Source organism: Macaca fascicularis, chromosome 18, assembly GCF_037993035.2.
Source record: "Macaca fascicularis isolate 582-1 chromosome 18, T2T-MFA8v1.1".
NCBI lineage: Eukaryota > Metazoa > Chordata > Mammalia > Primates > Cercopithecidae > Macaca > Macaca fascicularis.
Window position 1 is genome coordinate 52,344,367 of NC_088392.1, and position 12,614 is coordinate 52,356,980.

Genomic DNA, 12,614 nt, shown 5'->3' on the forward strand with positions numbered 1-12,614 from the left:
CCTCACAGACACCCGCTCCCCGCGGCCGCCGGGCCCGGAATCTCAGCGCCTCCCGAAGAGCCATGCGCCTGGCGCTATTTATAGCCGGGGGCCGTCTCGGACTGTACCACCGCCACGGCGCGGGGCCGCCGACGGGGGAGGCGCGGTGGGGCCGGCGCCGCCCCACGCCGCCCTGCCCCCGGCCGCCGCCCGCCGCGGCGCGAGCCCCCACAGCGCGCCCATTCCCGGCCCCCCGCGCCCTCCTCCGCGCGCGCACACTCGCCGCCCCCACCCCTGGTCTGGCCGGGAACTTGAACCGGTCCAGCCTGTTTAAACGGAAAGGACAGAGATCCTGTCTGTTCAATGTAAAAAAAAAAAAAAAAAGAAAAAAAAAAGAAAAAAAGAAAAAAAAATCAGATCAGACCGAGAGAGAGAGGAGAGAGAGAGGGAGAGAGAGGGAGAGAGAGAGGAGAGAGAGGGAGGGAGGGAGAGAGAGAGGGGGGAGAGCGGAGAGAGAGCGCGAGCGCGAGCGAGCGAGAGAAGAGGAGAAAGAGAGAGAGCAGAGAGCGAGCGGAGAGCGAGGTGTAGAGAAACCGAGGGGGAGAGAACCCGAGTGTGTGTATGCGTGTGCGTGTGTGAGCGCGAGCGAGCGAGCGAGAGGAGCGAGAGAGTGCGAGCGAGAAAGAATAAAAGGAAAGAAGATTTTCTCTATGTATATAAAGATGGCCACGTTAGCAAACGGACAGGCTGACAACGCAAGCCTCAGTACCAACGGGCTCGGCAGCAGCCCGGGCAGTGCCGGGCACATGAACGGATTAAGCCACAGCCCGGGGAACCCGTCGACCATTCCCATGAAGGACCACGATGCCATCAAGCTGTTCATTGGGCAGATCCCCCGCAACCTGGATGAGAAGGACCTCAAGCCCCTCTTCGAGGAGTTTGGCAAAATCTACGAGCTTACGGTTCTGAAGGACAGGTTCACAGGCATGCACAAAGGTGAGTGCACCTTTCCCTCCCAACTTTGCCGGGGAGCAGGAGCGGGCGGGCCGGCCGGCCGGTCGGCCGGCCGGCGACTGACGAGCGGCTGACTGAGCGAGAGGAAGCCTCGGGCGGGCGCCGTGGAGGGAGGCGCTCGGGCAGCGGAGACCAGAGCTGGGGTGCGTGGGGAGCTGCTCGCTGGGGCAAGGCTGGGTTTTGGGCGAGGTGCTGATAGGAACGATGCCATGGAGAGAGCAGCGGGCGCCGATGAAGAGAAAGAGAGAGGGGATCGAGGAGACGGGGCTTGGGTTTTTGGGTACAGCGACTTGAAAGATTGGGATGGGGAAGGCTGCACCGGTCGAGCCCAGGACGCTGAGCGGACGGACTCTCGGGCGCCTGGCCGGCCGGGGACCGAGGGTGCTGTCCATCGCCGTGGTGCTGAAATACTAAAGGAGATGGTCTCCTCATCCTTTGCTCCGGGCCAGAGTAGCAGGAGCGCAGCCGTCTAAAAGGGAGAGAGGTGACAAATTCAAAGAAATATTTTTATTTAAATGTAACAGTAAACTCTCCCTGTCGAGCTGTGTGCCTCAATAATCTGATTGTGGTGTGAATGGTGGTGTGTGTTGGGGGTTGAGGGGGGTGGATGTTTGAAGGAACCAGTGATAAAACCTAAGGCAAGAATTAGCAAGGAACCAGCCATCCCCTGGGTGGAGTGGAGGTCTGGCAAGCCTGGATAGTCCCCTTCCCAGGAAAGCGGAGCTTTGGGGGAAAAAATATGTGTGTGCGAGATTTGCATTTTGAAAGGTGTACCCTAATTTATCCCAAACTCACCATGCAGAGAGCTTTATAGTACATTATTTTTCCCTTGAAGCGATCATTGACAGTGAGTGCTTGGGGGAGGGGGAGAGAGAATAATCAAAGAATTAAAACCCAGCAACTTTTTAGGAAAGTGGTCGTGGGAATTGTCTGCAGCCTGCCGTTTTCTCCTTGTTTTATTATCTTTAAAGCAGAGCCCCAAACGTGTTCAGTTGTAGAATGTGTGTGGGTGGCTGGTGGGTGACGAAATTAGCCCAGTGCTCCGCTTCCTAACAGTAATATATAGGATGTGCAGCGGGGATGAATCGGTGCTGGAGCTATGTGGGCAAGTTAAATGCTTTCTGAGAGAGATTGATCGCCAGGCAGGGAAGGAGCACGGGGCTAAGGAAGTTGTAGGGGATGTGTATGGATGTTCCGTTTTTAATAAACAGTAGTGTGGAGAGCCGCCGAAGATGCTGTTACAGCTGGTGGTTTTAAAGATGAAAACACACACGCACACCCACCCCCACATAGAGAGCAGCCTCATCCTTGGCCACAAATGGGCTATGGACACAGCTGATCCTCCAGCACATTAGGTGCAGAGCGCGGAGCTGTCTGGCTCTCTAAGCAGCAGCGATTTTCACTATCACAACCACCCTCTTTCTTCAGCCCTCCCTTCGTTCGAATACTAAACAGAGCTCCAAACTCTTCATAGTTGGAGTCCCAGAGAGCAGTTTTTATTGGCTTTAGCATCTTCCAGCTTGCCTGCTGAGGAGTAAATCTTAAAGTTAATGGCATGTTGAGTAACACAAAAACACAGCAGAATGGAAATATACTGGGTTTGTTGGGGTGGGGTGAGGGTGGGGGCTGTAATGGAGAGAGAAACCAACCTTTATCCAATATGGAGAAAATGTCTGTCTGTTCAAAAGGGAGATTGGAAAGGTGGAATGAGGAGGCAGTCTTCAAAACAATATTCGAAGAAAAGAAGAAAACACTTCCTTTTCCCTCCCTCCCTCTCAAGTCAGCCTTATCTTTGTAGCTTTTCCCCTTCCAATCAAGCTTCCTAGAAGCTAATCAAGGTTTGTATCAAACCTTTGTTATTCGGAATGTCCTCGTTTTAAAAAATAGTAATAACAAAAATTTTGAAAGCATAGGTAGGGAAACCTTTTGCCCATCTTAATGATCAGTTTTTGTGGTGATTTAAGATTTTAAAGTTAAAAAAAATCAGAACCCACTAGAGGCAAAAGACAGTTGTGAGGAGCTGGGCTTCATATGGCATCTGGATTAAAGCACTTTACTTGCTTCTTCATTTCCAATGAAGATAAACTTTAACAGTATTCCTTGGTTTCTTTTCTACAATCCCTGATATCATCACTTCATTTCTGATGTAATTTGGACTCTCTCATATAATAGCAAAGAAGTAGAATTTTCATCATTTGCATTAGGGAGATAGAGAAGGTTATCATTATAATATATATAATACATATATTACATATATTTTAGATAGATAGATAGATAGATAGATAGATAGATAGATAGATAGATATCTGGCCAGAATTCCTAGGACAAACAAAACTTCATTTTCTAAATAATTTCTCCCCTAAACTGTCTCAGTCAGTGGCAGGCAGGCCCAGTGGCTCCGGCATACTGGGTTCCTCGTTGTCGCAGCTCACCCTTCGGAGCCTGAGCATATAATTTTCTCAGTGAAACTTCCTACCTCTCCATCCTTCTGATTTTTATAATTGAGGTTGGGCCACAATGTCCCTAACAGTGCTTGCAAGCTCTCAGAGAGCTGAATAAATGAGACCGTTTCCGAGGTCTGGTTTATTCAGTCCTAGAAGAGTTTAAACTCCTTCTTCATTGATGCAGCCTGATTTATTAGCTAATCCTGATAAAATAAGCCTCCGGCCACCTTAAAAAATTACTCGCTTGCCATTGGTGATTAATTACTGTTAAGTTGAAAAGCATGATGAGGCTTGAGGAAGGAGGGTTGCATTTGGTTTCTAGATTTCCCCATCTCTAAATTGACAACATAAGGTTAGGGATAGAATCATGCCTTTGTTAAGCCTGGTTTCAGGGCATATTTGTGGCTCTTGCTCTCCCCTTCTTTAATTTCTAACTTCTAATGAATCATATGGGACAAAATTGAGAGAGACAGGACACTGGCCTCCAGTTTGGATGTCATGTTTATGTTATTGGCAAAAAAAAGAAAAAGAAAAAGGAAGACAGAAGGAAAAGAAAAAGAAGTAAAAACTAAATTAAACACATGAGATTTCAGGTGGGTCTCCATTTGTTGGCCACCTGCCATTTCAGATATCTAAAGAAGGAAGGAGTTCTAAGGGTTAATGGAATACCTGCCATGCGTAGAGTGCACCTTAAAAGGCAATTACTCCAGTCAAATTGGGAGTCTGTGGAGGAGGGAGTGGGTGGGTGTTGTGGAGCAAACCCAGCCATATCAGAGAAAGGCTGTTGGGCTGGGGAGGCAGCAAAGAGCAGCTGTGGACTGGGGTGATTACTATAAAGGTAAATTTACCCCCTGGAGGCCAGAAAGCAATTGGAGAGAGGGGTATCTGGGTGCTACGCAAAGAGAGAAAGGAAGAAAAAAGCCCAGAATTAAAATTCAAAAAAACAACACCCAAGGAAGAAAACCGAGTTTAGTGCAAACTCTCCGGAACAACTCAGTCTTCTTTTCTCCCTCATTAGAGCACTTTGGGAAAGATTGTTTTTCCAGGCTCCAAAGAGAAAGACATTGTACTACTGATTAAAGAGAAAAGAGACGAATTCCTCGGGTAGCAGCAGAAGTGAGCTGAGGGCCAATTTTACCCCTTCTTGTAAAATTTTTCTCCTCTGGAGAAGGGAACAGGTCACCCAGTAGTCCAATTTTTCCTTTCTCTCATTTTTAATTTATTTCTGTTTTCTTCTTTTCATTTCCTGTAGAACAAAAAGAGGCAGTGACTGAAGACACATATGTGCACACATACCCATACTTGTTAACACTCACTTACACAGTGGATCACACATGGAGAAATCAGCAATCCATTCATAACTTTGGTCCTATCTAGCTGGATAGGAGGCAGCAAAGACTGAGTTACTGGGAGATATAAAGACTAGTGCTCTCTGGATAGCCATATTATAATGCATTATCTTTGAAGTCATTTAAGTCCAATTTAAGTGGTATTTAGTATAATATTTATGAATTAATGTAATCTAAACATAGGACTGTCCCCAAAGGTTTAAACAGCCTTTACTACTGATGTGTGCTTGTTCCCAGAGCCTGCGATGCATTTTAATCTAAACAGCCAAGTCCACATCATAGTCCTTCTTGTTATCCAGTCAGAACAGATCTGTGCCTGGGTAAGCACTCTGCTTTGAGATTTTCTCCGTTGCATGGAGGAAAATATACTCTACTGGTAGCCTGGGGGGCTCTCAGCCCAGAAGCCACAACTGCAGGGATTTCAGCCCCTCATACTTCCACACTATATCCAGAAGGAGGGTGGGGACAGAGTAATAGAATCTTCTGTGGATTTAGCTCCAGAGAGTGTATCATTTTAAAATACACTCACCACTACATGCACAATCTTCTATTTCAACTACACCTGAATAGGAAATGCCTAAAGCCCCTTGATTTGGGGTTTAGCTGTGAGAAAGAGGAAGGACGGGGGTATGAATATGTTTTGGGGATTTGTGACCATCTTCATAAAATTATGTCTTGTATTTGTGTTTAAGATACAATAATTCTCAGAACACTGAATTTCCACCGCTTGACTTTACCCAAGATGGCTCGTTGTCTTGTGGGGTTTTGGGGATTTTTTTTCTGCTGTAGATAGGTGATTTAAAACTGTGAAGCTCTATGTGATTTCCATTTTCAAATGAGTCTAAGAGACAGTGCAGCTGAAGTATTAGCATGGGCATGAGCTCAATTAAGATGAACTTTTAAAAAATACTTTGAAAAATAAAAATTCAGTTCTGTCCAGGAGAAAAGGCTGACAGAATGGCTGGGTACACACCTATAGCTTTTAAAAGAAAGATTTGCCTTGTCAGAGATACGGAAAACTGAATAGCCATAATCAGAAAACAAGAAAAGCATTTTTTAAAAAACAAGTTTCACCAAAGAAAATGATCAATAGCAATCATTACAAACGTAAAGCATATCAAAGCAACAATCACCATTAAAACAAACTCCAAAATCCAGATGTTGATAAGTGTCCTACTTAAGAGCAAAGAAAAAATATTGGAAAATGATTAGCTTATTTAAGAGACTGATGGTTATTTGCTGCTTATGCATAATTTCATTTGTCTTTTAAACAGACTTCCTTGGAATCAACAAACACAGAGATAAATTAATATGCACATATGCACGTATATGTTTCCATGTGCAAGCATGACTAAGCACATCCCACACATATGGAAACCAGGGCTGGCCTAGATTTCAGTGCAATTCAACAGGGAGATGTTAGCAACCTCCCTCCCATCCCCAAGCACACACAGTTTTAATGGGAATTCTAGATTGGGTTGAAATAAGCCCCTTGGTATACTTTCACTCCCTTCATCACCTGCTCCAATTGGCTTGATGTTTGTGGCCTCTCAAACACAACAAAATAAAATCTTTTATTGAATGAAATCATACCCGTAAAACAACGCAAAGGAAAACAATGACAAAACTGCATGCCATTGCTATGCCCCCTACACACTCATGTAGTAAAGTTCTTAGAGTTCTATCAGGGAGCTCATGTCCCAGGGTATTCCCACTGCCCAGTGATCTTGCCACACTCCAGCAACTTGATCATGGCCATTATCATCACTAATATTAGCATCTTCCTCCTCATTATTACAGCGTCTATATCAGGAGGGAAGAGGGGCTTCTGAGTGAGGCCTTGGAAGATATCCAAGATACCACCTTTTTGCTTGAGAAAAGAGCTGGTCTCAACATTGCCTCTGTCCAGGGCTCACACCTTCCATGTCATCAGGAGAGGGTCAGTTTCTAAACTGACCCAGGAGGTATCTCACCTAAAGAGAATCTGGGATAAGTAGGCTCTAGAGGACAGAAATGCAACAGAGAATAAGGCCCAAGGTTGCAGGTAGGGAAGAAAAAGTGAAAGTTGTAGGGTCAAAATGCCAGCTAGAAGCTGGGAGTGCCCGTTTACAGTGGCTGAAACTGCAGCAGCTCTTGAACTTGGTGGGGAAATCCCATGTGACATGCAGAGAGAAGAGCTAAAGGGTGTGAAAACCTATGTGTCTGTGGGTAGGAGGAGGGAAGATGCTGCAGCCTGTGTGGGTGTTGGAGTGAGCATGTGTGTGTGGATACACACACACAGAGAAGAGATGACAGATGCAAGTGGTGTGGAGATGATGTTAGGGACAGTTTAATCTTGCAAGGCTATATGCAGGATCAGGGAGAAGGGTGATGGAGAAAAGGGGAAAATCTGGAAAAAATGACGCTGTCCTCATCATTACATACATGATCCACCTCAGAACTCCTGGCTTGGATTTGTCAATGATTCAAGTCCCAGTGTGAAGGTGTATTTTTTGTTTTATCTGTCGACATTCCCATCCAGAAGTCCTGGTTTGGAGGAGGGTTCCATCCTCATTTCCCACCCATCACCCTTTCAAGGCTAGCCTGCTTCTGCTCACCCACTGACTCATTTTAGCAATGACCTTCCATCTGGAATCTGAGTGGCCTGCCGCAGCTAATTCCCTTCACCCACTGCATTTCCCACCTTATTCACTGCCCCTTGGTATTCCAGGCTACTTTCCTTTTATAGTGTACACACACACACACACACACACACACACACACACACACACACACAACCTGACCAGCTCAGTCAAGTCAGGCCCTCCAAGCAAAATACTGCATTTTACCTAAATCCAAGCAGGGCGTGGCAGGGAGCCGATTGCCCTCCTTTTGGGCTCTCTATAACAAGAGCAGAAAATCCGCTCCTTTTACCTCTTCCTTTCCTGCAGGCCTGTAGATACACAGCCTCTCCAAGAATTGCAGAAAGCATCCAGTCCTACCCAAACAGCCTAGGGGAGTAGAACAGAGCACCCTCCCACCCCCCGCAATTTCACTGAAGCCCTTTCATCATCTTTCCTCTCCTTTTCTGTCTTCTCTGCCATTTAAGATATCTACCCAAACCCCAAAGTGGGGCCTGAAGGAGATAAGTGTTCCATTTGGCAACATAAGAGAAGTTAAAGGTACCAGAACAGACACACACACACACACACACAAAAAAAAAAACACAGTTACACGGGTAGAAAAAGCAGCAGAGGAATTTCCAGTGTTGATGTACTTGCCCTAAGAGCTTCCTCCATCTCCACCCATCAAGTTCCCCACAGCCCTAGGTGGGTATAAAGCCCAAGCCGCAGCCCTACCCACCGGAACAAAGAAGGAAGTCAGGTAGGAAGCCCAAGGTGATTGCCTTGATTTTTGAGTCCTCAAAAGTAGAAGGGGAATTAGTAGGGCATGGTGGCGCAAGTCTGTAGTCCCAGCTACTCAGGAGGCTGAGATGGGAGGATTGCTTGAGACTGGGTGGAGGCTGCAGTGAGTGGAGATCGCACCACTGCACTCCAGCCTGAGCAACAGAGTGAGACCCCGTCTCAAAGAAAAAAAAAAAAAAAAAGTAAAAGGGGATGTTTTCAGGACCATCCATTTATAGGGTTTCTCCCCTTCTACTTGTCCACATTTGGTTTCTCTTATTCTTCCTTGTATCTCTCCTCTAGCGTGAGCTGATTGAGAATTTCAAACAGAGTGATTCCCCGCAGCTCAGCTCAGGAACAAATCCTATGTGGCCATCTGCAAGATGGAAATAAATGGGTGCCCTCATGGAGACAGACATAGTCCTGCTTCTGTGGGGACAGAACAGCCAAAAATATTGATCAAACTCAGGAAAAAAATTGATAATGAACTGGCCTCCAACAAGAGCTTAATTGACAGAGACTTCCGAAGGCCAGCTCTGGACAACGCATAAACTGACCGCAATGTTACTTTATTGCAATACACTCTGCTTCAATTAATTATCACCTTTGTTAAGAGTGGCTACAGATCAAAGGTTTCTAGATACTTAACACATCTTTCGAACAAAGCCCCGATGTATTAGGCTATTCCACAGCTGGCCAGCAACTCAAGCTAGTTTCCCATTTTCTTCCCTGTTAGCTGTAGGCTTCCTCCTCTTTGTTAAAGACAAACACTCCTTTCTGCACAGCCACTGTGTCCAAGGACCAGGATTGTGAGAACTGTTGTCCTCCGAGGGCAGGGTGCTGCAGTTCAGCAGCTCTTCCTAAAATTACACAACTTGGTTCACCCTTGAATCGATCTGACTGAAATGGGGAGTATCAGCAGAAGAAAAAGGAGTTTCTAGAAACACAAAAGGGGTGTGTGTGTGCATGCGCATATGCACGTGCACAAGCGACTATGTGCACATCCACATAAATATTATGGGATCAATACATTTCACATCCGCTGCCCACACCTCTTAACTTCTCCCTCCCATCTCTTGAGCACCTGTGCTACTGTCATATTTCACACTGAGAAATGCTCGCAGCTGAAGCGGGCATAGATGATGCTGTATTGAACTAAGTCATTGTTTGGATTCAGTTGTGGAGTCTTGGTGCCCACTGAAGGATGGTCCTTGCCCGGAGTAGTTAGTGCCTAAAGAAGCCACTTCTTAAGATGTGACAGGAACCTCACTCTCTAGAGTCCCCAAGACCTACAAACTGACAGGTGACTTACTTGAAAGCAACCCTTGGAGTCGTTCTAGGCAGATTTGAATGCCATACGTGGCTGTTTGTTCATTATTCTAATTTAATGATGCAGTCACACCTAATTAATCCATGTCTGGTTTATTCATACACTATGTCTGAGGATCCAAAAGATCTCTCCAGCTAGCCAGTTTCCCTTTACAGGGACAAGCAAGGGGGCATCCCTGACAAGTGAGGCTGTCTGAGTTCAAACAGGATGGGATCACTGTAGACCGAACTGATAGAGGCACTGACCCTGACACCACCTTCCATGCAGGTAGGCACGACAGCAGTCACAGAGATGCACAGCAATGAGGTCTGTGTGACCATGCACAAATACACACGAGCACAAAAAGCATGCCTTCTACTATAAACTTACACAAACCCATTCCCCTCTAAAAGTTAAAGGGCCACATCTCACCATGTAATCAATCAGGCCTGGCATGCCAGGCTTTCATATGATTGGAAGTTTTGGTGCAGAAGGTTGAGAGCCTGAGGTCAGTAAACTTCCCCTCTCTGTCTTTAGAAAGTAGAGCTGAATTAACTGTTGCCACTGTACAGATAGAGACTGAGGCTGAGAGTAGCGTATGCCCAAAGTCACGCCTGCAGCATGGTCTTCAGCGCACCTCCCAGTGGCTGGTTCTGGCCAGACTGCTCCCCGTGAGTGCTGTCTCTTGCCTGGCAGGTAAATTGAGAGAATGAGGCATCAACCTAATAATATCCTTATAAAGCCAAGCCTCCTTGCGCAAGTCCTCGGAGACAAGAGGCATCTAAAGATCAAACGCTACATCACAGTGTATTTGTAGGAATTCTCTGATTCTGCTACCTCCCTATAATGCCGTAATTGACTATTTGATCAGCTCTAAAAGGGACGATGTTCAAAACAGACTCACACACACACGCGCATACACACACTCACACACACACTTACATACACGTGAACACTCTCGCATACACACACACATACATTCACCACACAAGCATATGCGCACACATTCTTTTGCATACCACATGCCACAGTACCCACACCAGTTCATGCAACAAAGGTCAATTTTCACAGGGGATGCTTGAAGGTGAGTGAAAAGCATACACCTAAGATTGTATGTGCCCTTCCGGTAATGGGCTTATCAATACCTCTTAAAGCAATGTGACAGCCAGCCCAGAGTGATTCAGTTGTGTGGACAAAGGTCAGCATATAGATATCCATTATTAATAATATCAATATCTTGATTGACCAATATAACCAGAAACTGTATCATGTCGCCATTGATGGGTGAGGCTGGGAGGACTCCACAACAATAGCCGGAAATTATGCCCATGTAAAATTAATCATATTGACTGGTTCTAAGAATATATAGCGAGGCGAAGATCTTGGGAGAGGTTGTCATGGTGGGAGAGGGGGTCCTTGTTCCCAGAGGCTTTATGGTTTTGAACTCCTGCAAGGAGACCGGGGAAACAGAGGCGTCCCTGAGTGACCGATGAGAACACTCTCCCTCATCCGGCCTTTGCTTTTCAACAGGGTGGGGTGGAGGAGAGGTGTACTCTGAACAGGAAAAGAAGGAAATAGGATCCCTTAACCATTATGCGTCCAGCATATCCATATCTTTCTGTCAAATCAATACTTGGCTTGGCTTGGTCTCACCGGATGAGGCACGGAAAGCATACTTGCCCCACTGTGTAAAGAGGTCTCTCTCCAAAGGGGTGGCATAAGCCTGAAGCCGTGTCCCTTTACCAGGGTGGGATATACTGGCTCCAGGAGATGCCAGTGTGCACTCTGCAGCCTGGGTATCCCGGGAGGAAAAGAAAGGCCTCCAATCAGATCAATCACTGTGATTAAATTCTTGGGATCAGCAGAGCCAGGGACTCAGGGTGCTGCCCTGTCAGCATTGCTGGTAGGGTGGGAATATCTTGGACTTCAGAAAGTCATTTCTCACTGAGGCTTACTTTCAGCCCCAGTGAGTGAGAAGGAAAGCCTTTGCGTCCTTCCAAGGGAAGGCTTGAAATTCTCTTGGGGCAGTCCTGGACCCCTCACTCTCTTGCTTATGAGAGCCCTGTCTCAGGACGTCCCTGGCCCTTCTTGGCAGCCATAGATAACACCTGGAAGGGTGTCCTGGGGAAGAAGTGAAAAGGAGAGAACCCCCATGTCTGGGCAGTCCTCAGAATGGAAAGAGGGCAGTCAGGAAGTGTCTCTGGTGACAGCCAAAGGCCCAACAGGCTTTTCGATCATTCCGTTTCTCTGTTTTTCAGAGTTGTCAAGGCAACGGAAAGGGAGCCTGCCTTAGAGTCCAGGCCCCATGGTGGGTGTGATGATGAATAAGAAAGGGGCTGCTAAGATGGGTGGTGGGGGATGCCTTTGATCCTAAAGGAGGGCAAGCAAATGGGGCCTGTCGCTGGATGGGAGATGGGGCTGCTTGAGGTAGGGTGCTCCCCTTCTCATAAGAAACAGCTCAGGCCCCAGTTGATCGGCCACATTCCACCCTCTTTGATTTGCTCTCCCACTCACCCAGGGTCATCAAGAGGCAAGAAGGTCCCCTGGCCTCTGTGGAGGCAGGGTCCCACCCAGGTGCTCACACCCAGCCCACGGGACCAAGAGCCCTGCGGGTCACTGCCACTCCCTCCCCAGTACACACAACCCGGCCTTCCTTGCAGAGCCCCAGCCCCCAAGGCTGCCCCAGAGAGTTCCCAGGCCCCCAAACTGGCTCCCATCCCTGCCCAGGCTGGGCACAGCCTCAGAAGGTATATGGGGAGTGTGGGTTCTGGCACCAGCATTCAGTTCTCCGCCCAAAGTGTCCTCTCCCCTCCTCGGCCACAAAGCCTGGCTCTAGGTAGCTCTAGGGAGAAGAGCAGAGAGCCCAGAAGCTAGACCACCTCTTTACACCTTTTTCATACCTGGGGAGGAAGCCCCTAAATTGTGTGTTGGGGAAGGGTTCCTCTTTCCTCCAGCTGTCACCTGCCCTCTGACGGTGAGACGAAGAACTTCTTACACACACGCTGCGGGCCCCAGTCTGAATTGCCCAGCTCCCGCAGCAGCCCAGGCCCCGCCTCACCCCAGGAGCTCCAACCCAAACCTCTCCCACACCCTACCCCTAACCCCGGCCAGTGTTGGCTGCTCCTTCTGCACAGCA

General features: G+C 47.4%; 1 protein-coding gene across 50 annotated transcripts in view; it reads left to right on the forward strand.

Moving 5' to 3' along the window:
• The first annotated feature begins 399 nt into the window (after window positions 1-399).
• Window positions 400-12,614, forward strand: part of CELF4 (CUGBP Elav-like family member 4) — a 321,563-nt gene continuing 309,348 nt past the window's right edge. For all 50 annotated transcript variants that reach the window (XR_006693956.3, XR_006693958.3, XR_006693957.3 and 47 more), the window contains exon 1: window positions 400-975. Coding sequence is in view for 28 of the 50 variants with exons in the window: in XM_065534268.2 (XP_065390340.1) it covers window positions 690-975 (286 nt within the window). In the remaining 22 variants the exon portion in view is untranslated. The remainder of the gene's footprint in view (window positions 976-12,614) is intronic.